General features: G+C 43.2%; 1 protein-coding gene across 6 annotated transcripts in view; it reads right to left on the bottom strand.

Moving 5' to 3' along the window:
• LOC111145520 (nucleoporin 214) overlaps positions 1-25916 on the bottom strand; it is a 99547-nt gene that overhangs the window by 41399 nt on the left and 32232 nt on the right. For all 6 annotated transcript variants that reach the window (XM_022500413.1, XM_022500414.1, XM_022500415.1 and 3 more), the window contains exons 22-24: positions 15129-15389; positions 14041-14202; positions 11035-11134 (exon numbers count right to left, since the gene is read on the bottom strand). In XM_022500413.1, coding sequence (XP_022356121.1) covers positions 11035-11134; positions 14041-14202; positions 15129-15389 — 523 coding nt within the window. The remainder of the gene's footprint in view (positions 1-11034; positions 11135-14040; positions 14203-15128; positions 15390-25916) is intronic.

Raw genomic sequence — 25916 nt, 5'->3', positions numbered from 1 at the left:
AACATGAAAATAAATCCATGCCTCATAGAAGAAAATTATCAAACGATGTTAACGCCCTTGCAAGCTCCCCACGAATCTGTTGGATCAACACAGGACACTCTCCAGGTTTTGTGAGATTGGGCGACAAGAAGCAAATGGAGTTATTTTCAATGAAACAAATCCCCTTTGCTTTTCCGTGAAGACAAAAGAAGCTATAAAAGTGTTCTCTCAAGAAACATGTCTCTGCTCCCCTGAGATGTTCCACCACAGAGAGAAGGAACGTGGGAGTGGGTCTGCTGGGGCTGAGGAAGCCTGGGGCAGACACGGCAGACCTGGGTAAAGATGTGGTTTGAGCTCCTAAAAATCACAAGGGAAATCAAAATCTTTTATGCTTTCCCAAAGACAAACAAAAAAGAAATTATAAGTAAAAACAAAAGCAGCAACTCACCCAACTTTGGAATATTTTTTACGCCCAAAGCTTAAGTCATGACATGACGGTAAATGAAACCATGCACGATACAGACAGTATAATTACTGCTCTAGCTGCTTGTGATAATGCTATAAAATCTCTTGGGTGTCCTAAATCCCCCAACACACAACACTGGGAACTTGCAGCACCGCCACACTGGGCCACGTGACATCTCTGCAGAGAGAAACTGCTCAGCACAGTCCTCTGACAAACCTATGGATTAGATGGGACCGGCCGTGACCGCAGAGTGCGACAGCCGAGAAGGGATGGATGACTTCTCCCTTCTAGCAGTACAGCCCCGAAAGGAGAGATCAGAACTTCATCTGATGTGCTCTGTTCCACACCCGAACACACAAGTCAGAGGGCCGCAAGCAGACACAGGCAGTGCACCAGGGCTCCAAAGAGACACCCACTACAGGTGTCGCGGATGACATTACATTACTGGCGACACTTGAGTGTTGCTTTAGAAATGAGTAACGGGGTGGCACGGGTCACGGAGTGTGGTCTAATTTGGTTCCTTGAGAAAAACACTTCCAACGGAGTCCTCTGGCTCTCATTCCCTAGATCTCTGATAAAAATTAAGCAACAACTACATGTAAAAATACCAAGTATCATGAACACAGGAGACGTCACCACAGACCTTCAATTCAAGGACTGCCTTGAACAAAAAAGAATCACTCTGCTCTCTGTTCTGTTGTTTGCCACCCCCTATCAGCGCCACCTGGCCACACAGGCAGGCTGACGTGCCCACACTGCGGGGTCTGCGTTCTGCACACGATGACAAAACTGAATTGTTAAGACCATGAAGTGTTAAAATGTCACCTAGACCTTTCTCAGCAGTACTTTTGATGTTAATGAACTTGAAACAAGGCCAATATACTATTGTTGTGAAAGGGGCCAACTACTCATTCTTTTACCTATTTTAACATATTTTTTAAGTAAGCTCTATGCCCAACACAGGGCTCAAACTCAAGACCCCAAGATCAAGAGTCGTATGCTCTACCAACTGAGCCAGCCAGATGCCTCTATTTCAACATTTCAAAGGGCTTAAAAAATAAGAAACCCGGTTATGCCTTATTTTGGTAATTCTTCATCATTATCACGAGCATCCTGTTACGTATTCATCAATGACACAGCGGATCTAAACTGTGAAAGCAACTCAAATGCCAACTAATGAACCAGGAATTTTTTGGTAACAGTTTAAAGAAAGGTAAGGCAAGTGAGGAGGAAGGACAACATTTCAAGAGCAACTGGGCAAATAGACAAAACAGAGATCAGGAGAGAAAAGGAAAGCAGATGATAGAAGATGCAGAAAACAAAAGCTTTCAGTCCATTTTCTCGCCTACCAGATGGACAGTCACCCTGAAGTCTGATAACAAATGTGACACTCTGGTCAAGGACACAGGCAAGCTTGTCATCATACACGGCCTGGGGGAAGATAAATGATACGACCTCTATTGGGGTAAATGCGGCAACAGCTGTCATAATTACATCCACTATGTCCACAAGTACACAGATGCCTCCGCGCCCTCCGCAGTCCCGCACTGGAGGTTAGCCTGCAGATACAGCGAGCTGCAAGCGTGCAAGGTAATCAACTCGTCCAATGATTTATCCTAGCATCGCTGGTAACAATGCCAAGAGGAGCAGCCCCCATGTCAATCAGTGCAGGGAGGGAAAAAAAGCTAACAGTCCTTTTTAGGAGTTTCTTATGTCTGTCAGCGGAGACTATAACGGCCAACCACTGCTCCCCATTGGTAAATTTTATGTCCTTGAAGATTTAAATATTTTCCAAAATATCATTAAAAGTCTTCTAACCCAAACTGCGGTTCCTGCATGAATGTTCAGATGCCAAATGACTTAAATACTGTAGGAAATGCTTTAGAGCTCTGAGAAAGGCCTACGTTAAATATAAAAATGGGATTCTGTGAAGAATTCATAAGAACATGGAAAATGTTCACAATAATGTCTCATGACTAAGCTGAGAGAGGAGGCTGGTTTCAAAGCAGCATGCAGTCAAACTCTAAAAAACTAAATTTTCGGGGCGCCTGGGTGGCTCAGTGGGTTAGGCCTCTGCCTTCGGCTCAGGTTGTGATCCCAGGGTCCTGGGATCGAGCCCCGCATCGGGCTCTCTGCTCAGGGAGCCTGCTTCCCCCCTCTCTGCCTGCCTCTCTGCCTACTTGTGATCTCTCTCTCTCTCTCTCTGTCAAATAAATAAATAAATAAATAATCTTTAAAAAACCAAATTCTCAGAGAACAAAGATGAATAATATGTAAATAGTGACTGAACCTTTGTGGTGGGAATAAAGGTGATTTTAATTTTGTTCTTTCTAACTACCCGCTTTTTATAATTTCTACAACAAACATTTATAATCAGGAATCAAAGTTTTTCCTAAAGTTAAAGTGGGGCAACAACTTTAAATCAGTGAAAGAAAGAACTGTCAATCTAGAATTCTTGGTGAAATATCCTTCAAAAACAAAAGTCAAATAAAGACTTTGGCAAACACATGAAAGCTGAAAGAATTCAGATCTACACCTGAAGAAATGTTAGAGGAATCTCTTCAAGCAGAAGGGAAACCACAGCAGACAGAGATATGGGACTAAACAAAGAAGGACACTAGAAATAATAAAAACCATCTTCTTCTTTAAATCCATTTCAAAGATGATCAACTATTTATAACAACATATCGTGGCGCTGATAACACAGGTGGAAGTAAAATGTATAATGATGACAATCGCACAAAGGTGGGGAGGGCAAAAATAGGAGAATACTGCTGTCAGAGTCTTACATGGTGTTTTTTAAAAAAGACTTTATTTATTTATTTGAGAGAGAGAGAAAGAGAGAGCAGGCCTTCATGAGCTGTGGGGAGGGGCAGAAGGAAAAGGGAAGCAGATTCCCTAATGAGTGGGGACACCGACATGGGACATACCGACAGACTGGGGTAAGTTAAAGATGTACACTGTAAACCCTAATGCAATCACATAAATAACATACAGCATGATAGCTCATAAGCCAACAAAAAAGATAAAATAGAATCATAAAAAATACTCAACCCAAAAGAAGTTACAGAAAAAGAGGAAAAATGGAGCAAACAACAGATGAGACAAATAGAAACCACACAAACCAAACAGCAATATCACAGATTACAACCCAACATCACATATCACATTAAATGTAAATGGTTTAAGTACTCTAATTAAAAGTCACAGATTGTCAGACTGGATAAAAAGCAAAGACTCAACTACATGCTGTCTATAAGAAATCTACTTTAAAGACAGAAAATAGGTTCAAAATAAAAGGATGGGAGAAAGATGTGCCATACTAACACCAACCAAATAAAGTTGGATTGGCTACATTAATATAGAAGAAAGTAGATTTCAGAGCAGTTCATCTTACCAGGGATAAAGACGGTCATTTTTATAATAACAGGGTCATTTCATGAAAAGAATGTAACAATCCTAAATGTTTATGCAACCACTAACTAACTTTAATAGGACACAAAAAACTGAGAGCGCTGCTAGGTAAATAAGCAAATCCACAACTATAGTTGAAAACCTCAACACCACTTTTAGTAACTGACAGAATAAGTAGATAAAATCATTATGAAAATAGAACATTTGAACAACACTAACAATCAACCATCTTAACTTAATTGACATTTATAGAACACTCCCAGCCCACAAGACAGAATACATGCTCTTTTGAAGTGCACAGAGAACATTTACCAAAACGACTGACACTCCAGCTCAGAGGTTGGCAAACTACAGAACAACGACCAACTGCCTCTTTTTATAAATAGTTTTATTGTTAACAGCCATGTCTATTTATTTACATATGGTCTATGGCTGCATGCAGGCTACAATGGCCAAGATGAGTAGCTGAGACAGAGACTGTATGTCCTGCAAGCCTAAAGTATTTACTGTATGGCCCTTTAAGAAAGGGCCTTCCTGATCTCAGTTCTGAATCATAAAAGAAGTCTCAATAAATTGAAAGACTTCAGGTCATGCAAAGCATGTTGTTTTTTTTTTTTTTTTTTTAAAGATTTTATTTATCTATTTGACAGAGAGAGAGAGATCACAAGTAGGCAGAGAGGCAGGCAGAAAGAGAGGAGGAAGCAGGCTCCCTGCTGAGCAGAGAGCCCGATGCAGGGCTTGATCCCAGAACCCCGAGATCACGACCTGAGCCGAAGGCAGAGGCCTAACCCACTGAGCCACCCAGGTGCCCCACAAAGCATGTTCTTTGATCACATGGAATTAAGTTAAAAATAATAAAAAGATATCTAGAAAACATCCAGTTATTTAGAAACTAAATAATATACTTTTAAATAACCCAAAGGTATACATATAAAAAAAAAAACCTAAAAGGATAAATTCAGAAGTATTTTGAACTAAATGAAGATGAAAACATAACATATTCCAAATCTGTGGGATATAGCCAAAGTGGTTCTAAGACAGAAGTGTACAGCACCAAATGCCTGTATTAGAAAAGAATGGTCATAAATCAAAGACCTTAATTTCCACCTTAAAAAACTAGAAAAAGAAGAGCAAATAAAACCCAAAGCAAACAGAAAAATGAAAAAAAAAAAAAGTAGAAAAATAATAGGAAAAAAAAATCAGTGAAACAAAAAGCTGGTTCTTTGAGATCAATAAAATTGATAAACCTCTAGCTAGACTGATCAGGAGAGGAAAAAAAAAGATACAAATTACCACTAACTGGAAAAAGGGAAGTGAAATCATTATGAATTCTGAACACATTAAGAGGCTACTAATCTGGGACTATTATGAAAAACTTCTTAAGTGCCAACAGACTCAACAACTCAGACAAAATGGACAAATTTCCCAAGAGACACAAACTACCAAAGTTCATTCAAGAAGATAAGCTGAAGAGTCCTATAGCTATTAAAACAAACAAACAAAAACCTGGAAATTTTAAGCCTAGATGGCTCTACAAGTGACTTCTACCAAACATTTAAGGATGAAATTAACAAATCTACATAAACTCTTCCAGGAAACTGAAGAAGAAAGAATACTTCCCAACTCATCCTACAAGGCCAGCATTGTTCTGATACCAAAACCGAACAAAAACATCACAAGAAAAGAAAATCTATACACAAATATCCTTGATTAAGGTAGATACAAAAATTCTTGATAGAATTTTAGCAAATGGAATCCAGCCATATATGACAAGGGCAATGCATCATCATCAAAGATTGGTTTAACAATCAAAAACCAATCAGTGTGATGAGGCTACCAAGACAACTTAAGGGGGGGTTGGGGAGAAGAGTCTTTGACAAATAGTGCTGGGACAACAGGATATCCACTTGCCAAAGAATGAAGTTGGACAACCGTGTCACACTATTTACAAAAATTAAGTCAAAATGGATAAAAGACCCAAATTAAGAGTTAAAACTAAAAGATTAAGAAGAACACATAGATGTAAATCCTTATGACCTTTGATTACACAATGGTTTCTTAAACATGACATCCAAAGCACAGGTAAATAAATAAATAAATAAATAAAACTTCATTAAAATTAAAACTTTTGTGATTCAAAGGACACTATCAACAAAGTGAAAAACCACCCGAGGGGGGCGCCTGGGTGGCTCAGTGGGTTAAAGCCTCTGCCTTCAGCTCCGGTCATGATCCCAGGGTCCTGGGATCGAGCCCCCAGGCTCTCTGCTCAGCAGGGAGCCTGCTTCCTCCTCTCTCTGACTGCCTCTCTGCCTACTTGTAATCTCTGTCTGTCAAATAAATAAATAAAATCTTTAAAAAAATAAATAAAATAAAATAAATTAAAAAAAAGAGAGAGAGAAAAAAAAAAAAGAAAAGAAAAACCATCTGAGGAACGGGAGACAAAGGATCCATTTTAAAAAAGGGCAAAGATCTAAATGGACATTTCTCCAAAGAAGATACAAATGGCCTGTAAGCACCAATGGATGCCCAACATCTTTAGCCATTAGAAAATGCATTTTAAAACCACATGATATACCACGTAACACCCAACTAGGATATCTATAATCAAAAACATGGACCGTACAAGTGGCGGTGAGGATGTAGGAAAAATGGAACTCTCACTCAATCCTGCTGGGAATGTAAATGGTATAGCTGTGCTTTGGAAAACAGTCTGAACTATGTTTGGCTTAAAAAGCTAAACACTGAATTAACAAGATGATCTAGCAATTCTACTTTTTTTTTTTTTTTTTAAAGATTTTATTTAGTTGTTTGAGAGAGAGAATATACTCACAAGTGAGCAGGAGGAAAAGAGCAGAGGGAGAGGGACTCGATCCCATGACCCTGAGATCATGACCTGAGCCAAAATCAAGAGTCAGATCCAACCGACCGAGCTACCCAGGTGCCCCTAGTGATTCTGATTCTAAAATATTACCCAAAATACTTGAAAACAGGGACTCACACAGACACTTGCATACTGCACAAGGACAGTACACAATGTTCACTACATCATTAACAATAGCTAAGAGGGGGAAACCTATGTGTCCATCAACAGATGAATGGATAGAATAAATCCATACAATGGATTATTAATCAGCCATAAAAGGGCTAAAATTCTGACAAATGCTACCACTTGAGTGAATTTTTAAAATTTAAGTAAAATAAGCCAGAAACAAAAGGACCAACAATGTATGATTCCACTTAAATGAGATACTTAAAATAGGCAAATTCTTAGAGACAGAAAACAGGATAGAGGTTACCAGGGGCTGGGCGGGGGGAGTGGACAGTTATTTAATGGGCACAGGTTCTGTCTGGGATAATGAAAAGGTTCTGGAAATAAATAGTGGTGAGGCTTACACAACATGGTAAATGACTTAATGTCACTAAAATTGTTTACTTAAAAATGGTTAAAATGGTAAACTGGTAAATGGTAAATTTTGTTATGTATATATTCTACCATGACGGTTCTGTTTCTACCATTCCTCACTCTAGCCCTTTCTTAATGTAAGAACCAGAAGCTTCCTGCTAAAGCCATAGGGCATCACAACTATTCATGTTTATCAAAGCTCACAGAATTTTACACTAGAAAAAGGTGAACTTTAGTATATATAAATTATGGCTCAATTTAAAAAAATTGCTAACATAAAAAACAAATCAGATCAGGTTATACAACTGCCTCAAAGCATGCAACAGTCTGCAGCCAGGTCCTGACCAAGGCTCACTAAATGCTATAGGGCACAGAACTCCACCCCTGCCCCTGCTACCTGACCTCGGCTCAAAGGTGTCCTCCCCCCTGCTCCAGCCACCAGAAGCCTCCTGGCTTTCCCGAACTTGCCAGACATGCTCCTGCTATAGGCCGTGTTTGGGGCTTTCTGCTTTAGGATACTCACGAGATCTGCTTGGTCTCTGGCCTTTTGGTCTTTACTCAAATGTCAAGTGTCAAAAGCCACTGGAAGGAAGAATTTTCCATAAGACAGGAAGATCCAGCTTAATGGTGAAAGCAATATGGTCTGGTGCTTCTGAAATACTGTAGCCACTAACCACAGGGGAGAAGCACCTTCTTTGGCCACCCTTTTCTAAAACTGTAGCCCACACCCAGATTAGTCCTAAAATCCCTTCCCTACTTCAATTTCCTCCGTCATACCTGTCACCATCTTAAACACTGCATATTTTACTTATTCATTTCACTTATTTATCCCCAGCACCTAGAACCGTGTATTAAAAGTATTTAATTAAGGGGCGCCTGTGTGGCTCAATCGGTTGGGCTTCTGACTCTTGATCTCAGCTTGGGTTGTGATCTTGGGATCATGGAATCGAGCCCCCTGTCGGGCTCCATGCTCGGTGCAGAGTCTGCTTTCTTCTCTCCCTCCCTCTCTCTTTGCCCCTCTCCATGCTGATAAGCTCTCCCTAAGTTTTTTAAGATTTTATTTATTTATTTGACAGGCGGAGATCACAAGTAGGCAGAGAGGCAGGCAGAGAGAGGAGGAAGCAGGCTCCCTGCTGAGCAGAGAGCCCAATTCGGGGCTCTATCCCAGGACCCTGGGATCATGACCTGAGCCGAAAGCAGAGGCTTTAACCCACTGAGCCACCCAGGCGCCCCAATACTTTTTTTAAAGTACTTAACTGAGCATTTGTTGAAAGAATAAATAAATGAACACCAAAAGCCCTGAAAGAAATGATGTGTCAGTTAAGCAATTGCCTTCAGCTCAGGTCATGATCCTAGAATCCCAGGATCGAGTCCCGCATCAGGCTCCCTGCTCAGCAGGGAGTCTGCCTCTCCCTCTGACCCTTCCCCTTCTCATGCTTTCTCTCACTCTCTCAAATAAATAAAATCCTTAAAAAAAAAAAAAAAGAAAGAAAGAAAAGAGAAAGAAAAAGAAATGATGTGTCTGGTGTGTTTTGGTAAATAATCAAAGAAACCAGTACCCCCACCTCATTTAGCCTCTCTCTTCATACTCCACCTCCTGCCAGGAGTCTGGCCATACTGGCCTTCTTTCAACTCTGCCTCAAATGTGCTCTGCTCCGTCGCGGGTTTGGGCTTCCGGATATGCTGCATCCTCTGTCCACCCTCTTCCTTCCACAGGCAGCTTCTGGTCACTTTCAGCTAAAGTATCTTTCCCTTACCAAGCTCCTCACCAAGCCAGACTCCATCAGGACGCCTCATTACATGCCTGCACTTCCTCACTGCACTTACTATACTACAATCAAGTAACTCCCTGTAATTGCCAGTGGCTCTTGGTGGCTGTCCCGCTAGAACGTAAGGGCTGCGAAAGTGGGGACTTGCGAGCCTTATTCACGACCACCTCCCTAATAACCCAGGGCAGCATCACACTCCTAGGAGACGCCCCGTGAGAACCTGTGGAATCCGAAGCGACTGAGGAGCCCAGGGTTCGCACTAGGTAAACCCTCTTCCTTAAAACAGAGTGGCTGGCTCGTCAGTGAATGTAACAGATGAAGCCAATGAACATGGGATACCCCAGTGGCAGAAATATGTACGCTCATCGTATAATAAATCTTCTAGAAGATACTGCTCAGAAAAAGTTAAAGGTAAAGTGAAGTACTTAAAATACATTCCAGGAAACTACCATTTACCAGAATATGAAAGCGGTTTCATAATAAACATGTTTCTCTGTCCACCTTTCTTTTATTTTTTTTTTTTTAAGATTTTATTTATTTGTTAGAGAGAGAGAGAGCATGAGCACAGGCAGACAGAGTGGTAGGCAGAGGCAGAGGGAGAAGCAGGCTCCCTGCTGAGCAAGGAGCCCGATGTGGGACTCGATCCCAGGACGCTGGGATCATGACCTGAGCCGAAGGCAGCTGCTTAACCAACTGAGCCACCCAGGCGTCCCTCTGTCCACCTTTCTTATTGGAAGAGGTGGTCAATACCAGTTCACGTTTCTCGATTATGCTTCGCGTTAACCCATTACTCAACGCATGGTTATTAAGGATGAACTACATTCTGGGAACCGCGCTGGAATGTTGTTCAATACCTCTACTGGAGTCCAAAACTGTAGGGAAGGAAGAGAATGTTTCTTCGAGATTCCTTTTGATTTGTTGTGTCTGTTTTTCTTAAATCAGAGAACAGGGCAAACATGGAACTCTTCCTCTGACAAAGCCCTGATGAGAGATCTGCTCAGATGCACCAGGTGAAGAAAGAGTTTAAGAACAGGCTAAGGGAGGGGCGCTTGGGTGGCTCAGTGGGTTAAGCCTCTGCTTTTGGCTCAGGTCATGATTTCAGGGTCCTGGGATGGAGCCCCGAGTCGGGCTCTCTGCTCAGCAGGGAGCCTGCTTCCCCACCTCCTGCCTGCCTCTCTGCCTACTTGTGATCCCTCTCTCTCTGTCAAATGAATAAATTAGATCTTAAAAAAAAAAAAAAGGCTAAGGGAAATCACTAAGAGGTGTTTGTCCTCCATGGTTAGTGACTACAGTATCTCAGAAATCCCAAACCATAGTGCTTTCACTATTAAGCTGGATTTTCCTGTCTTATGCAATATTCTGCCTTTTGGTGGCTTTTCTTTGCCTTCCCTGCACTAGGAATCTGGCTACAATTCCCCAACTCTAAAGCACAGTTCTTTCCCTGGGAAGTTCGCAACAACCACAAATGCCATCTTGGTATAAACAGCATCCCAAAGCTTCAAGGTCATTACAAGATAGGAAAGTGGGTAGGCTTGTTTTTGGCTCTTAGGATAGCCCTGAGATAACGAAGAAATTCCTGGAACAGGCAGTGTTGATAAATGGAACAGCAAGGAATAAAAAGAAGGCTGATGGACTAGTGAAGCAGGGCCACCCGATAAGCCCAAAACAGAACAGTGAGCAGACCTGCTCCGTGGGGTGCCAGAGAGCAAGCATGACGTGGAAAAAACACAGGGCCTGCGGCCGCTCTTCCTACCCCCAGACTCATCACCAAACACCAACTCCCTGAATGACACTGGTCCTCAGCATCCCTGTGTTCAAAGTGAAGAAATGCCCCCCAACTCTTCCTGTGCCGGGGAGAGGATGCAGTGGATAAAGAGATCTAACCTAAGAGAACCTAAGGCTCTGCCACAACAGTGTGACGACAGCAGTGCTGCCCCCTGCAGGCGATGCGTTGCTACTGCAGAAGAACTGCCTGGCTGGAAACAGTCCAGGTAGTAACGTACCCCATGGCTGCGGAGGTGGCGGTAGGATTTGTCTTCAGTTCCTGCACATTTACCACTTGAGGGACATTCTTCAGAGTTGATTCAGTCAAAGTACTTACAGCTATTTAAATAGAGAAGAGAGAGGCGTATTAATTGCAGCAAAGGATCACAAATTCCAGCCATACACAAATGAATAACCAGAACAAAAAAAATTCAAGCAGAATGTAATCTTCTTACATAAAGGAAATCTACTCTGGACAGTTCCGCAGCTCTGTGCTCAATGGGACAGCTGGCATACTCCATTCGTAAAGATTATGAGATGAGGTTTTGTGCAATTTAATCAAATGTACTCGTTTAGGGAGAAAGAATTCCCTGGCCATCTTTTACAGAGCAGAGCTGAGCTCCCTGCAACACTGTCGGCTCATCCTGGAAACAGGCAGAAAGAGCTAGAGGAGGAGTGGTGTTCAGATTAAGGATTTCCGCCTGCCTGCCTGCCATCCATCCATCCATCTAACCGTTCTTTCACATGAGCGGCTTATTATTGTCAGATTCTGTTAGGTGCTAGGAATACAAAAAAAGTCAAAAATATAGTTTCTTCTGGGGCGCCTGGGTGGCTCAGTGGGTTAAGCCTCTGCCTTTGGCTCAGGTCATGATCCAGGGTCCTAGGATCGAGCCCCGCATCGGGCTCTCTGCTCAGCGGGGAGCCCCTCATCGGGCTCTCTGCTCACGGCTTCATGAGACAGGCACATGAGTAAGATGTGGAAAATGGAGCTTGGGCAAGAATGGGGGGAAAGGCCAAGAGGCCTGAATTAAGTAATGGCAACCGGGACTGGCGTGACACCTTACCTATCTTCAGCATGTCAGCTTGCATGTGTTTTTGGTCTTTTCATTTAAAACTGCATTCCAAAAACACTTAATGACATTTTATAATTAATTACTAGAACAGTCTGAGCAACGTTTTCGGATGAGTTTTTCCGCCCAGTGGACCGCGGTGGCGAAGGTGGAGTGGGGGGTGTGGGGCAGCTCACTCGCTCCCTCCTTCAGAGAAGTGAACAGGCTTTTCCTGCCCTCGGCTGCACATACGGCATCTTTCATGGTCAAAGGTGCCTACACCTTAGAAACTTTTTGCCTCCAAAATGATAACGGAGATCATACCACCTCCTGCTGACTGGAATCATCCTATGCCCTGGCAGATTTTACGTCTATAAATAATCGACTCATCAGCGTGATTTGGGGCCGATTCAGCACAATGCCAAGATCCTGCTTCCTCCAGGTAACATTTTTTTTTTTTAAAGATTTTATTTATTTATTTGACAGAGAGAGATCACAAGCAGGCAGAGAGGCAGGCAGAGAGAGAGGAGGAAGCAGGCTCCCCGAGAGAGCAGAGAGCCCGATGCGGGGCTCGATCCCAGGACTCTGAGATCATGACCTGAGCCGAAGGCAGCGGCTTAACCCACTGAGCCACCCAGGCGCCCCCTCCAGGTAACATTTAAAGAAAACATGGCAGACTTCTATTTTTTCAGAAGGCTCAAAGGTACCTTAAAAGGTTATCTTGTTTGTGCTCTTTCATATTGACTTTAGGTACCTTAATAAGCATTTTAATATTTGAACTTTTCTTAATGCTTTTATCGTAATGGTAATCCTGTCTTTGTCTAAATCAAACCACTATGTCTCTTTAGTCTTTTAAAAAGAACTGTCCAGGGGTGCCTGGGTGGCTCAGAGGGTTTGGGCCTCTGCCTTTGGCTCGGGTCATGGTCTCGGGGTCCTGGGATCGAGCCCCCGCATCGGGCTCTCTGCTCAGCAGAGAGCCTGCTTCCTCCTCTCTGCCTGCCTCTCTGCCTACTTGTGATCTCGGTCTGTCAAATAAATAAATAAATAGATAGATAGATAGATAGATAAATAAATAAATAAATAGAAAAGAACTGTCCAAAGTGATAACGTGTTCCAAGCAGTGATAAAACTAAAAAATAATTTTATTCAACTACAACAAAAATATGTGATTTATAGCAGTTTCTCGACTTTGGCACTACTGACATTTTCGGCCCGGATAATCCTTTGTTGAGGGGGTGCCCTGTGCACTTGAAGATTTTTTTAGAGTATTCCTGACATCTACCCACTAGATGCCAGCGGCACTGCCAACCAGGGGGGAGTGCGGGGTGCAAACAGCCTCCCCGAGACCTACTGGCTTGTGCAAACTGATTACTGTGATAACCAAAGCCCTTGAGGCCAACCCCCTAGAAACCCTAATGCAGGAGGTTCTGGAGAGCCGGGAAGCACCGACAAAATCAAGTGCTGATGATGACGAGCTCATGAGCGTTTCCCTCTGTGAAGGCTAAACCGGCAATCTTAAGAAAATACTGCACTGACACAGAAAGTGCAGGGCTGGAGGCCGGGTGCTGCTACTTTGCGGCTGGGTCACCTTTGCCTCTTTCTGAACCTGACATCACTCAGAAGCAAAATGGGCACACTCATAACCACCTCCCAGCGTGGCTGGGATCCTTGGGACACTGGCAGACCATTCTAATGTTATCAGATGATCTAACAGCAAAGATTAATTTGGGGCTTAACGCAGACATTATTCAAACGTAGGGATCAACAACTTCATCCAAAAACCACTGATTCCCCACTCAGCTGGATGTGGTGGATCTAATAGCTCCCCTTGAAAGGAAAAAGCTTGGGGCGCCTGGGTGGCTCAGTGGGTTGAGCTTCTGCCCTCAGCTCATGATCTCGGGGTCCTGGGATCGAGCCCCATGTCGGACTCTGCTTGGTGGGAGGCCTGTTTCCCCCCCCCCCCCCCGCCTCCCTACCTACTTGTGATCTCTCTCTCTCTGTCAAATAAATGAATGAATGAATGAATGAATGGGAAAGCTTCAGATCTAGTCTCGGCCTTCTTGGGCCCTGCTCCCCAAAACAGTGGGGGGGACTGCCCCGTCAGTCCTCTCTTCTCAAGGGCAGCAGAGGGAGCGAGCTGCTGGCTGGGGCCTGCTGTGCTGGCCTGCAACAGCCGCAGCTCACGACCGCGGCTACCTGGGGCCTGGCTGGCCATCTGACGTCTCAGAGCTGCAGCAGCGGCCGCCTGGGGGGCCGAGAGGCTGTGGGAAGGACCAGGGGCGCCATGCTTCACAGTTTTGGTTGCAAGCATTGTGCTGTCCGCTCCTTGAGGAATAATTTTGCTAGCAGACGTCGACGCTGAAGGAAAAAGAAACAGCAAGTGAGAGAGTGGGTCGGAGAAGAGGAATACACAAAAGTGAAGGTGGCAAGTCCCCCATCGTGAGGTTGCAGGGGACATGCTAGGGTTACCAATGCTTTAGCACGCACGCACAGAACAGAACCGAGAAACTCACAGGCCGGCAGCTCCACCAAAGAAGCCACATGCGCTGTGCCCACCCAGCTCTAGTTGCTGAATCTCTGATGTGAGCATTTCCTTCAATACTGACCGAGACAGAACTTTGATGCCAACACAGGTCAACTCCCTGCTCTCCTCTCGTAAAATCTCCCCCTTTGCGTGCCTTCCCGCGGATGTCTGTTCTCTGTCAGAAGTCCCTTCAGCGTGAAGTCCTGACACTGAACCGGAGGTGGGACAGCCCAATACCGGTCACTTCTGAGAGCCAGTACTGCCACTGAGCATGGCAGCCGGCAAGTCCCGGGGCAGCGTATGGCTACAACAGAGAGCTGACTGAGCTAGGATTTGAAAGGCAGGAGTGCGGATGTTGCTTTAGAGTGAGGCAAACAGCCTCCTCCTCTAACTCCTGAAAACCCCACTTGTGTGTGTGTGTGTGTTGTTTGTTTGTTTGTTTTAATGTGTGCAGGTAATCCCTCTACCCAACGTGGGGCTCAAAGTCAAGACCCTGACATCAAGAGTTGCACGCCCCTCCGAATGAGCCAGCCCGGCGCCCCACACCTGCTCTAGAACCACCTGCCGGACTCACAGGAAAGCCTTGCCAGTGTGAGCCCTGCAGGGCCCCTTCTCCCTGCCTCTTTCAGATTTTCTGAATTCAGCTTCTAATTTCTAGACCATGAGCAGAGAGGGGGTGGCCTCGTGGTGCAATAGCAGAAAAGCCAGGTACGGCTCCTCCAGCAAACACACACCCCACAGCGAGCCGCTGTGCACTTACTGGTCGTTCCCATCACGCCAGGCGAACCATGAATCAGGGGAGATTTAGCAAAAGGCGTTGCCTGCGGCAAGACTCCGGGCTGGATGGAAGGGGTGCGCACCACAGGCGCGTGCCGTGGGACCTGGGCCACCGTGTCATCGTCCTTACAGGACACCCGCACGTCCTCGCCCTCCAACGACTGGGACACAGATGATGTGGAACTGGCTTCGTCCAAGTCTTCGTAGTATCTCTGAGACAGGAAGGCTGACCGGGACAGGCTGGCTGCCAACCAGAACAAAACGCAAGTTAGATGATTCGAGCAAGCCTGCAAGCTGTGTCACTTTCACTGTCAACACGGAAATACCCGGTTTAGAAACCCTTTAGTTACGACTTCTTTTAAGTGGAAGAAGCTGTCGGGGAAGGTGAACATCCACGGTCTGGGGGCCCTGCTCAAAGGAAGCTTTGAGAAACCGAGCGGTGCCGGCCAGGAACGTGTTGACCGTCGCCAAACAAACAAAATGGGCAGTGAGAGACGGAATATGCGCTGGGCAGAGGCGGAGAGCTCAAGCCGCCCCGCAAGTTCTCACAAGCAGAACCAGCAAACCGGGAAAGGACCAGACAAGCTTGCAGAGAAGAGCCTCTTGCCAGCAGCAAACTTCTAAGAACAGGGCACGCGAAATGGGGAAGACTGAATGTCCTCCGTCCTGGCGCTTCCAACATCCCCAACCCTCAAATGATTCTTTTGAATCAATTAGGCTTAAAAAAAAAAATCCCTGAAATAAAAACTGACCTGCCCTCTTTTTTCCCCTCTTCTACAAATGATGAAGTAAGGCCTCATGCTATTTTCAAATACACAGGGCTGCCTGTATACTGGAAAAAACATAAACCAAACCAAAGACCTAGCTCTTTCTCAAGTGACTTAAAAGCACCGCTACTATTTACTGACTTGGTTGCCTTATGGGCACATCACTCCGTAAGATTTTATTTGTCGCCGTCAACAAATGCACCTGAAAACCCAGGCTACCTGCCAGGGCTGCAGCACCGCTCAGTTTTGTGGCCATTAGCCATATGTGACTATTTAAGTTAAAAATAATTAAAGGTAATTAAATGAAAATTTCAAGTCTTCAAGCTTCGCCAGCCACATCTCTCCTGCTGGGATCAAGGATGTGGCTACCTTCCTACCATTAGAAAAGGGGCTCCATTGAAACCTAAAGAATCTTATTCTGGGGGTGCCTGGGTGATTCAGTCCTTAAGCACTGGCCTTCAGCTCAGGTCATGATCTCAGGGTCCTGGAATCAAGCCCTGCATCAGGCTCCCTGCTCCGAGGGAAGCCTGCTTCTCCCTCTCCCGCTCCCCCTGCTTGTGCTTCCTCCCTTGCTCTGTCTCCCTGTGTAAAATAAATAAATACAATCTTAAAAAAAATATGTATTATTCTGCTTAAACTCTAACTCAGATCAGAAAAGGCAAAAAGCCACATTAACAGAAAAAAAAAGGACAGAAATCTTCATCACGCCTTGTGGGAACTACAGAAACCCCTCCCTTTGAGCTCAAGACAAGTTTGCTCACTCACGACTTTAACGGCTTCTGCACTGGTGGTCCTAGCGAGTGAAATAAGGTAAGAAAAATAAAGGACCAAAAAAGAAGAAACAAAAGTATTAGTACCTATATAGAATGTAAGTGTTCCCATAGAAAGTTCAAGAAATAGTTACAGACATTATTTGAATAAATCAGGTTAGCTACATTGCTGGATACAAAGTCAACATACAAAAGATCCAATATATTTCTATTATCACATCTAACATAAAACATAAAATGAAATTTAATGAAGAAAATCCATCATCATAGGAACATTAAAATTTCTTTTCAAGATTTTTATTTATTTTAGAGATAGAGAGAGAGCAAGCACAAGCAGGGGGAGGGGCAGAGAGAGAAGCAGACACCCTGCTGAGCAGGGAGCCTCATGTGGGGCTTGATCCATCCCAGGACCCTGGGATCATGACCTAAGCTATAGGCAGACGCTTAACTGAACCACCCAGGTGCCCCAGAAACATTAAAAATATTAAACTCATGGGAATCAGTCTAACGAGAGATATATATATCCTTCATGAAGAAAACACTGAGAGAAATTAAAGACACAAATAAAAATACACCATGTTTAGGAACTAAAAGATCAACACTGTAAAAATGCCAGTTCTCTCAAGTTAATCTAGAGATTTAATACAATCCCAATCAAAATCTCAACTTTTCTTTGAGGGAGACAGAAGTTAGCAAGACAATTCCAATATTAATACAGAAATAGAAAGTACCAGGAAGAGCCAAAACATTCTAGATCATGGGTCAACAAACTAAAACCTTGGGCCAACTACCTGTTTTTACAACTAAAGTTCTACTGAAACACTGACATGTTCATGCATTTGTATACTGTCTGTAGCTGCTCTCCCATCACAAGGGCAGAGGTGAATTAGGCACAACAAAAACCATGAGGCCGGCAAGCCTAAAATATTTACTACCCAACCCTTAAAGAAAAAGGTCGCCACCTGCCGTCCGAGGTTCCAGAACCTCCTATGACAATGAAGTCATTACTACCCTGTTATGGCGGTCACTAGTCACATGTACCCACTGAGCACGTGAAATGGAGCTACATTTGTCTGTGACTGTGTAACTGAATTTTTAGCTTGACTTAGTTTTTATTAATTTAAGTAGTCCAGTGTATTAAGACAGCACAGCTTTGGAGTCTAGAAAAAGAAGAGCACCGAGGTTTATTTAGTACAAGTTAATTACGGCAGTGTGGTAGCGGCGGCTTCTCACCAGTGTATGACGCCAAGAGGCCTGTGTATAAGGATAACTGACTTACAGCAAAGGTGGCCACTCAGCAGGGAGCAAAGGACTCTTTTCAATAAACATTACCAGGACAATCAGTCTTGTAAATATAAAACACGTGAGCCATACTTTGTATCTTCAGCACAAATCAATTCCAGACAGTATAAACAAAACATGGTACACCCAGAGGATGGACCACTACTCAGCAATTAGAAGGCGTGAACTACTTATGTTATGCATCATGCATGAACCTCAAAAACATACTACGTGAAAGAAACCAAACCAAAAAACTATGTATGATTCCATTTACACGCAATTTCAAAAAAAGGCAGATCCCGATAGAAAGAAAAAAGATCAGTGGTTGCTGGGGGCAGAGGAGGGAATGACTATAAACAAGCATGAAGAAACTTCCTGCGTGGTAGGAGTATTCTAAAACTGGAATGTGGTGACGGTTATACAATTCTGCAAGTTTAATAAAAACCATCAGACTCAACACTTGCAAAAGATGAATTTTATAATATATATTTTTAAAGATTTTATGTATTTATTTGGCAGAAAGAGTGAGAGACCACAAGCAGGCAGAGCAGAAGAGGGAGACGGAGAAGCAGGCTCCCCACTGAGCAGGGAGCCCAATGTGAGGCTCGATCCTAGGACCCTGGGATCATGATCTGAGCTGAAGGCAGTCGCTTAACCAACTAAGCCACCCATGCACCCCTGAATTTTATCATATGTAAGTTATACCTTGATACAGCTGTTTAAAACAAAATCAATTCCAGGTAGATGGCAGATCTAAATTTGAAAGGCAAACTATTAATATTTCCAGACAATAATAAAAGTACATGCATACTCTTGAGAAGGATTTCTTTTTTTTTTTTTTTTAAGTTTTTATTTATTTATTTGACAGAGAGAAACACAGCCAGAGAGGGAACACAGCGGGGGGAGAGGGAGAAGGGCTCCCCGCCAAGCAGAGAGCCTGATGCGAGGCTCAATCCCAGGACCCTGGGATCATGATCTGAGCCAAAGGCAGACGCTTAAGGACTAAGCCACCCAGGCGCCCCTAGAGAAGGACTTCTTAAAGAGAACACAGAAGTACCAACTGCAAAAGAGAAGGCTGGTGAGTCCATTTTAAATAAAGCACTTCTGTTTGCCAAAAGAAGGAAAAAAGCAATAAAGTGAATAACTACAACCCATATGACCAACAAAGGGCTGGTATCCAGAATGAACACAAACTTCCACACATCAGTTAGACAGATTACCCGATAGATAAATGAGCAAAAGATGCAACCACAAACTTGTCAATGTTGTGTCAATGACACAAAAGTCAATTATTAACCAAATACTTAGTAACACATACAAGGGTTACACCAGAGTCGTTAGAAGGAAAAAGACTGACAATATATTAACCAAATACTTAGTAACACATACAAGGGTTACACCAGAGTCGTTAGAAGGAAAAAGACTGACAATATTAAGCTTGTAGAAATGTGCAAATGTAGAAAAATGTAGAAAACTGACATAGTCACACCTTGATGGTAAAGCAGAGTAAGCTGGTACAGCCACTTTGGACAACTGCAGAGAAGAAATCTATGGAAGCTGGGTGGTGGGCGGAGCACCGGCCGACAGTGCAACGAGAACACATGTGCCTGAAGATGTTCAGAACAACATTTTGTTCCACTACAGCCAGAAACTGGAGACAGTAAGCGGCCACCAAGGGGAGAAAGGGTAAGTAAATGCAGCACATTTATACAGCCGGAGACTGCAGCGGCACAGCAGGCAAAACCCTCCAAAACAGGCAAAACCAAACAACAGTGTCTGAGAAGACATCGCTCAGGTAATAAAACTGACAAGACGGGGTGCCTGCGTGGCTCAGTGGGTTAAAGCCTCTGCTTTCAGCTCAGGTCATGATCCCAGGGTCCTGGGATCGAGCCCCGCGTCGGGCTCTCTGTTCAGCAGGGAGCCTGCTTCCCTTCCTCTCTCTCTGCCTGCCTCTCTGCCTACTTGTGATCTGTCTGTCAAATAAATAAACAAAATCTTTAAAAATAAATAAACAAATAAATAAAATATTAAAAACTGACAAGAAAAGCACAATTAGGGAGACTGAAGAGAATGGCAACTCAATGCAATGTCCAATTCTGAACTGGATCCTTGATTTTTAAAAGATGCTATGAAGGTCATAAGAGGAACAGTTGGCAAATTGCCAGTACGGATTGCATAATAGATAACAGTGCTCTGTCAAGGTTAAATTTTCTAAATCTGATCATTGTATTATTGTGTAAGAGAACATCTTATTCTTAAAGGACACATGATAGAACACTTAGGAGTAACAAGTCCTGTTTGCAACTTATTTTTAAATAGTTCATCAAAAATAATAATAGAAAGACCTGTACTCTCAAAACTATAAAAACTGATGAAAGAAATTCAAGAAGACACCAAGAAATGGAAAGACAGGGGTGCCTGGGTGGCTCAGTCAGTTAAGCATCTGACTCTTGATTTCGGTTCAGATCATGATCCTGGGGTCCTGGGATCAAGCACCCTGTAGGGCTTTGTGCTCAGCGGGGAGCGTGCTTGGGATTCTCTCTCTCCCTCTCCCCCTGTCCCTCGCCTCCCTCACGCACACTCTCCATGAAATAAATCTTTAAAAAAAAAAAAAAAAGGAAAGACATTCCATGCTCTTGGATTGGAAGAACAAATATCAGAATGTCTGTATTACCCAAAGCAAGCTACACATTTAATGTGGTCCCTATCAAAACACCAACAGCATTTTTCACAGAACTAGAACGTACAATCCTAAACTTGGCATGGAACCACAAAAGGTCCCAAATAGCCAACGCAATCTTGAAAAAGAAAAACCAAACTGGAGGCATCATAATTTCCGATTTCAAGTTCTGTTACAAAGTTACGGTAATCAAAATGTCATGGTACTGGCACATTAAAATAGACACAGATCAAAGAAACAGAATATAAAACCTAGAAATAAACCCATGATCAACTGAGGAAAGAATATGCAATGGGGAAAAGATAGTCTCCTCAACAAATGGTGTAGGGAAAAGCGGACAGTCACATAAAAAGGAGTGAAACTGCACCACTTTCTCATGCACACACAAAAATAAACTGCAAATGGATGAAGGACCCACATGCGAGACCTGAAACCCTAAAAATCCCAGAAGAGAGCACAAGCAGCAATTTCTCTGATACTGGCCATAGCAACATCTTTCTAGATATGTCTTGAGGTAAGGGAGACAAAAGCAAAAATAAACTATTGGGACTACATCAAAATTAAAAGCTTCTGCACAGCATTTTAACTAAAAGACAACCTACTGAATGGGAGAAGATATTTGCAAACGGCATATTCCATAAAGGATTAGAATCCAAAATACATAAAGAACTTATACAATTCAACACCAAAAAACCAAATAATCCAATTAAAAATGGGGCACAAGACATGAGCAGACATTTCTCCAAAGACATGTAGACGGCCAACAGACACACGCACAGACGCTCAACATCACTCTTCTGTCAGGAAAATGTCATCAAAGCTACCATGAGACACCACCTCACACCTGTCAGAAGGATTAAAATAAAAAACACAAGAAACAGGTGCTGGGCAGGATGTGGAGAAAAAGGCACCCTCCAGCACTGCTGGTTCGAATACAAGCTGGTGCAGCCACTGTGGAAGACAGCATGGACGTTTCTCAAACAATTAAAAACAGAACTATGCTACCATCCAGGAACTGCACTACTGGGTATTTTCCCAAAGCAAAACACTAACTCAAAGGGATCCGTGCACCCTGCGTTTACTGCAGCGTTGCTGACAACAGCCAAACTACGGAAGCAGCCGGAGTGTCCACCAACGGGGGAATGGATTAAGAAGATGCGCCCTCTGTGTGTGTGTGTGTGTGCACAGACATAGAAAAGAATGAAATCTGGTCATCCACAACAATATGGATGCATCTAGAGAATATAATGCTAAGCGAAAAAGTGAGTTAGAGAAAAAGAAATACATAACTTCACTCATATGAAGAATTTAAGAAACAAAAAAAAACGAATAAAGGGGAGAAAAAGGAGAGCGGAGGGCAAACTAAGAAACAGACTCGTAACCACAGAGAAGAACTGCAGGTCATCAGAGGGGAGGTGGGCGGAGGACGGGTGAAAAAGGTGATGGGGTCAGAGAGGACAGCTATCACAAGGAGCACCGAGTACTGAACGGAACTGTGGATTCACTGCATTGTACACCTGAAACTAACGTAACACTGTACGTTAACTATACTGGAATTGAGATAAAAAACTCAGTAAATACATTAAAAATATTATTAACAATAACGTGCACGTGTGTGGTAGAGAGGAGAAAAATAAAGCAATTGTGACCAACATTACTAGGAAATCTGGGTGAAGGGTAAGTGGGTGCTCACGATTATCCTTGCAGCTGGAGTTTTGAAATTTTTCAAAATAGTAAGTAAAAATTACAAATATCAAAAGAAAAAAACAGACAAATAAAAGCAAAGGCACACTTTCACATATGTCCATACAATGATACCTCTTGGGAGCCGGAAGACTGGGATGCACAAGAGGGGTCTAGGAAGTTGGCCACGAAAAGGTTCTGTTTTCTAACTGAGGTAGAGGTTACACAGATGGGCAATTCTGCTTTGTGTTCTTTACTGTACATGTATTGTAGTTCATAACTTTATTTTTTTTAAAGATTTATTTATTTATTTGACAGAAAGAGATCACAAGTAGACAGAGAGGCAGGTGGCGGGGGCAGGAGGGAAGGAGGCTCCCTGCTGAGCAGAGAGCCCAATGCGGGCCTTGATCCCAGGACCCTGGGACCATGACCTGAGCTGAAAGCAGAGGTTTAACCCACTGAGTCACCCACGTGCCCTATAGTTCATAACTTTAAAAGTTAAATATTTTGGGGGCACCTGGGTGGCTCAGAGGCTGCCTCCGGCTGAGGATCCAGCCCCAAGTGGAGCTCCTTGCCCAGCAGGAGTCTGCTTCTCCCTCTCCCTCTGCCCCTCTCCTCTGCTCATGCTCTCTCAACTGGGCCTCTCTCAAATAAATAAGTAAAATCTTTTTCTTTTTTTAATTTTATTTATTTGTGAGAGAGAGAGAGAGCGAGCGTGCAAGAGAGCGAGCACAAGCAGGGAGAACAGAAGGCAGAGGCAGAAGCAGGCTCCCCACTGAGCAAGAAGCCCAATGTTGGACTCAATCCCAGGACCCTGGGATCATGACCTGAGCCAAAGGAAGATGCTTAACTGACTGAGCCACCCAGGCATCCCTAAATAAAATCTTTTTTAGAAAATTAAATATGGGGGCGCCTGGGTGGTTCAGCGGGTTAAAGCCTCTGCCTTCGGCTCAGGTCATGATCCCAGGGTCCTGGGATGGAGCCCCGCATCGGGCTCTCTGCTCAGCAGGGAGCCTGCTTCCTCGCCTCTCTCTGCCTGCTTCTCGGCCTACTTGTGATCTCTGTCAAACAAATACATAAAATCTTTAAAAAAGTTAAATATGTTTATATGCTCTGAATTATCCTTTAAGTATATTTCCTAGATTTAAAGTGCTTGACTATAATATGCAGTTTCTACTTAATGTCTGTATTATCTTCCAAACTGAAAGTCTAATGTGGTCAAACACTATGTTTCTCTTATTAACCAATGTTTGGGATAAAGTAGGCAATCATATTTGTTGAATGAGCAAGTAAATTACATAAATCTCACTTCTAAGGAATTTATTACGAAGATACAATCAGAGATGTGGTTAAAGATTTGTGAACAAGGATGTTCTGAACAAAATCTTGGCAATGAGATTAATACTTAACAGGAAGTGGATAAGTAAATTACAGCCTTCTAATACAAGAAAATAGTGTGCAGTCATCAGAAGGCGTATGTTCAATATTTAAAAATAAGGCAGAGCAAAAAGCTCATGAAAGTTATTTTTTAATTTTTAAAATGTCCCATTTTTTTTATTATGGCAAAATACACAAAACATTAAAATTTACCACCTTAACCATTTTTTAAGTGTACACTTCTCCAGCTTTAAGTACATGAACACTGTGGTCCATCTCCAGAATTCTTTGCATCTTGTAAAACTAAAACTCTGTACCCAGTCTCCATAATTCTCCCATTCTCTCCCCTGCGGTCCCTGGCAACTGCCATTCTTTTTGTGTCTGTAAATTTCACGACTCTAAGGACCTCATCATACAAGTGCAGTCGTACAGTGTCTGTCTTTTTGTGACCAGCTCATCGCTGTTAGCATGTTGTTCTCCTGGCTCATCCACTGTATAGCATGTCATCAGAATTTCCTTCCTCTTTAAGGTACGCATAATACCCCACTGCGCTTGTCTTTTCAGCTGCTGACGGACACCTGGCTTGCTTCTACCTTTCAGCTACTGTGCACAGTGCTGCTATGAACATGAGTGTACAGATACCTGTCTGAGCCCCTGTTCTCAGTTCTTCTGGGTACCTGCCCATGAGTGATTTACTGGATCACATGGTTAACTCTCTCATTTTTTTTTTTTAAAGATTGTATTTATTTATTTGACAGACAGAGATCACAAGTAGGCAGAGAGGCAGGTAGAGAGAGAGAGAGAGAGAGAGAGAGAGAGAGAGAGGAGGAAGCAGGCTCCCTGCTGAGCAGAGAGCCCGATGCGGGGCTCGATCCCAGGACCCTGGGATCATGACCTGAGCCAAAGGCAGAGGCTTTAACCCACTGAGCCACCCAGGCGTCCCTCGGCTCAGGTCTTAATCTCAAACTCAATGAGTTCAAGTCCCGCACTGGTCGTGGAGACTACTTACAAAAAAGAAAAAATTCCCTTATCTGTGACTACTATTTACTCTCAATATTACATGATTATACTCAATATTACTGATTGATTTACACTCAATATTATATGATTACAGAAAAATTAATAAGTCATGGTACAGTAAGATTAAATTTCCTTCTATTAATTACCAAAAAGCATCTGTTGTTGGTATTAAAAAACAGTTTCAACTTACAACACAATTTCAAAGAAAAAAAGCAGATATGGGCACTAAAGCAAAGCATGATTATGTATGAAGTTGTATAGGACAAGTAATTTTTTAAAAAAGGATTTGATTTATTTATTTGACAGAGAAGGAGAGAGAGAGAGAGAGCACAAACAGGGGAGCGGCAGGCAGAGGGAGAGCAAGAAGCAGGCTTCCCACTGAGCAGGGAGCCAGATGTGGAGCTTGATCCCAGGAACCTGGGATCAAGACCTGAGCCGAAGGCAGAAGCTTAACGGACTGAGCCACCTAGGCGTCCCTGACAAGTATTTAGAAAAAAAAAAGAAAGAAAGAAAGAAAAAGAAAAATTTTTTAATTCATTTTAGAGAGAAGGCGAGCATGCTCAAGCAGGGAGAGGGGGAAAAGGGAGAAAAAGAATCTGAGGCAGACTCCGCACTGAGTGCAGAGCCCAAGGCGGGGCTCAATTCCACAACCACGAGATCATGACCTGAGCCAAAACCAAGGGTCGGATATCCAACCAACTATGCCACCCAGGAACCCCACATGACAAGTATTTTTTAAAAACAAAATTGAGATGATAACATAGTAATTTAATGATAAAATTCTTTTTCATTAGTCACATGGCTTCTTTTCCAAAAGTGTGCTGTGCCATCATTCTCTCATAGTAGGTTTTTGCTTTATTTCCTAAGTAGTTTTTTCCTTTATTTCTTTCTTATTTCTTCCTTTATTTCCTAAGTAGTTTCCTAAGTATTTCCCCAACCCCAAAGCAATTCTACTCCAAACCCCATGCAAGTTAGACAAGTAAAGCATCTTCAGACAAAGCAGAGGTCTGGGTCCCTGGTACCAGCTCAGTGTTCTCCAAACCCTTGGGAAACACCACCACATAACCGAAGGACTATAGAACACAGTGTCAAAGCCACAGCTACTACCTTGAACTGCCCTGAACAGTATGTACAAGCTGCTCTCTACTCTAATATTCAGATGGGCAACAGATCTGGGGACATTTCTTCTATTT

Source organism: Enhydra lutris, unplaced genomic scaffold, assembly GCF_002288905.1.
Source record: "Enhydra lutris kenyoni isolate GAN:26980312 unplaced genomic scaffold, ASM228890v2 scaffoldscaffold13, whole genome shotgun sequence".
Classification (NCBI taxonomy): domain Eukaryota; kingdom Metazoa; phylum Chordata; class Mammalia; order Carnivora; family Mustelidae; genus Enhydra; species Enhydra lutris.
Note: the sequence above shows the minus strand (reverse complement) of the source record. Positions and strands in the feature narration are given on the sequence as shown.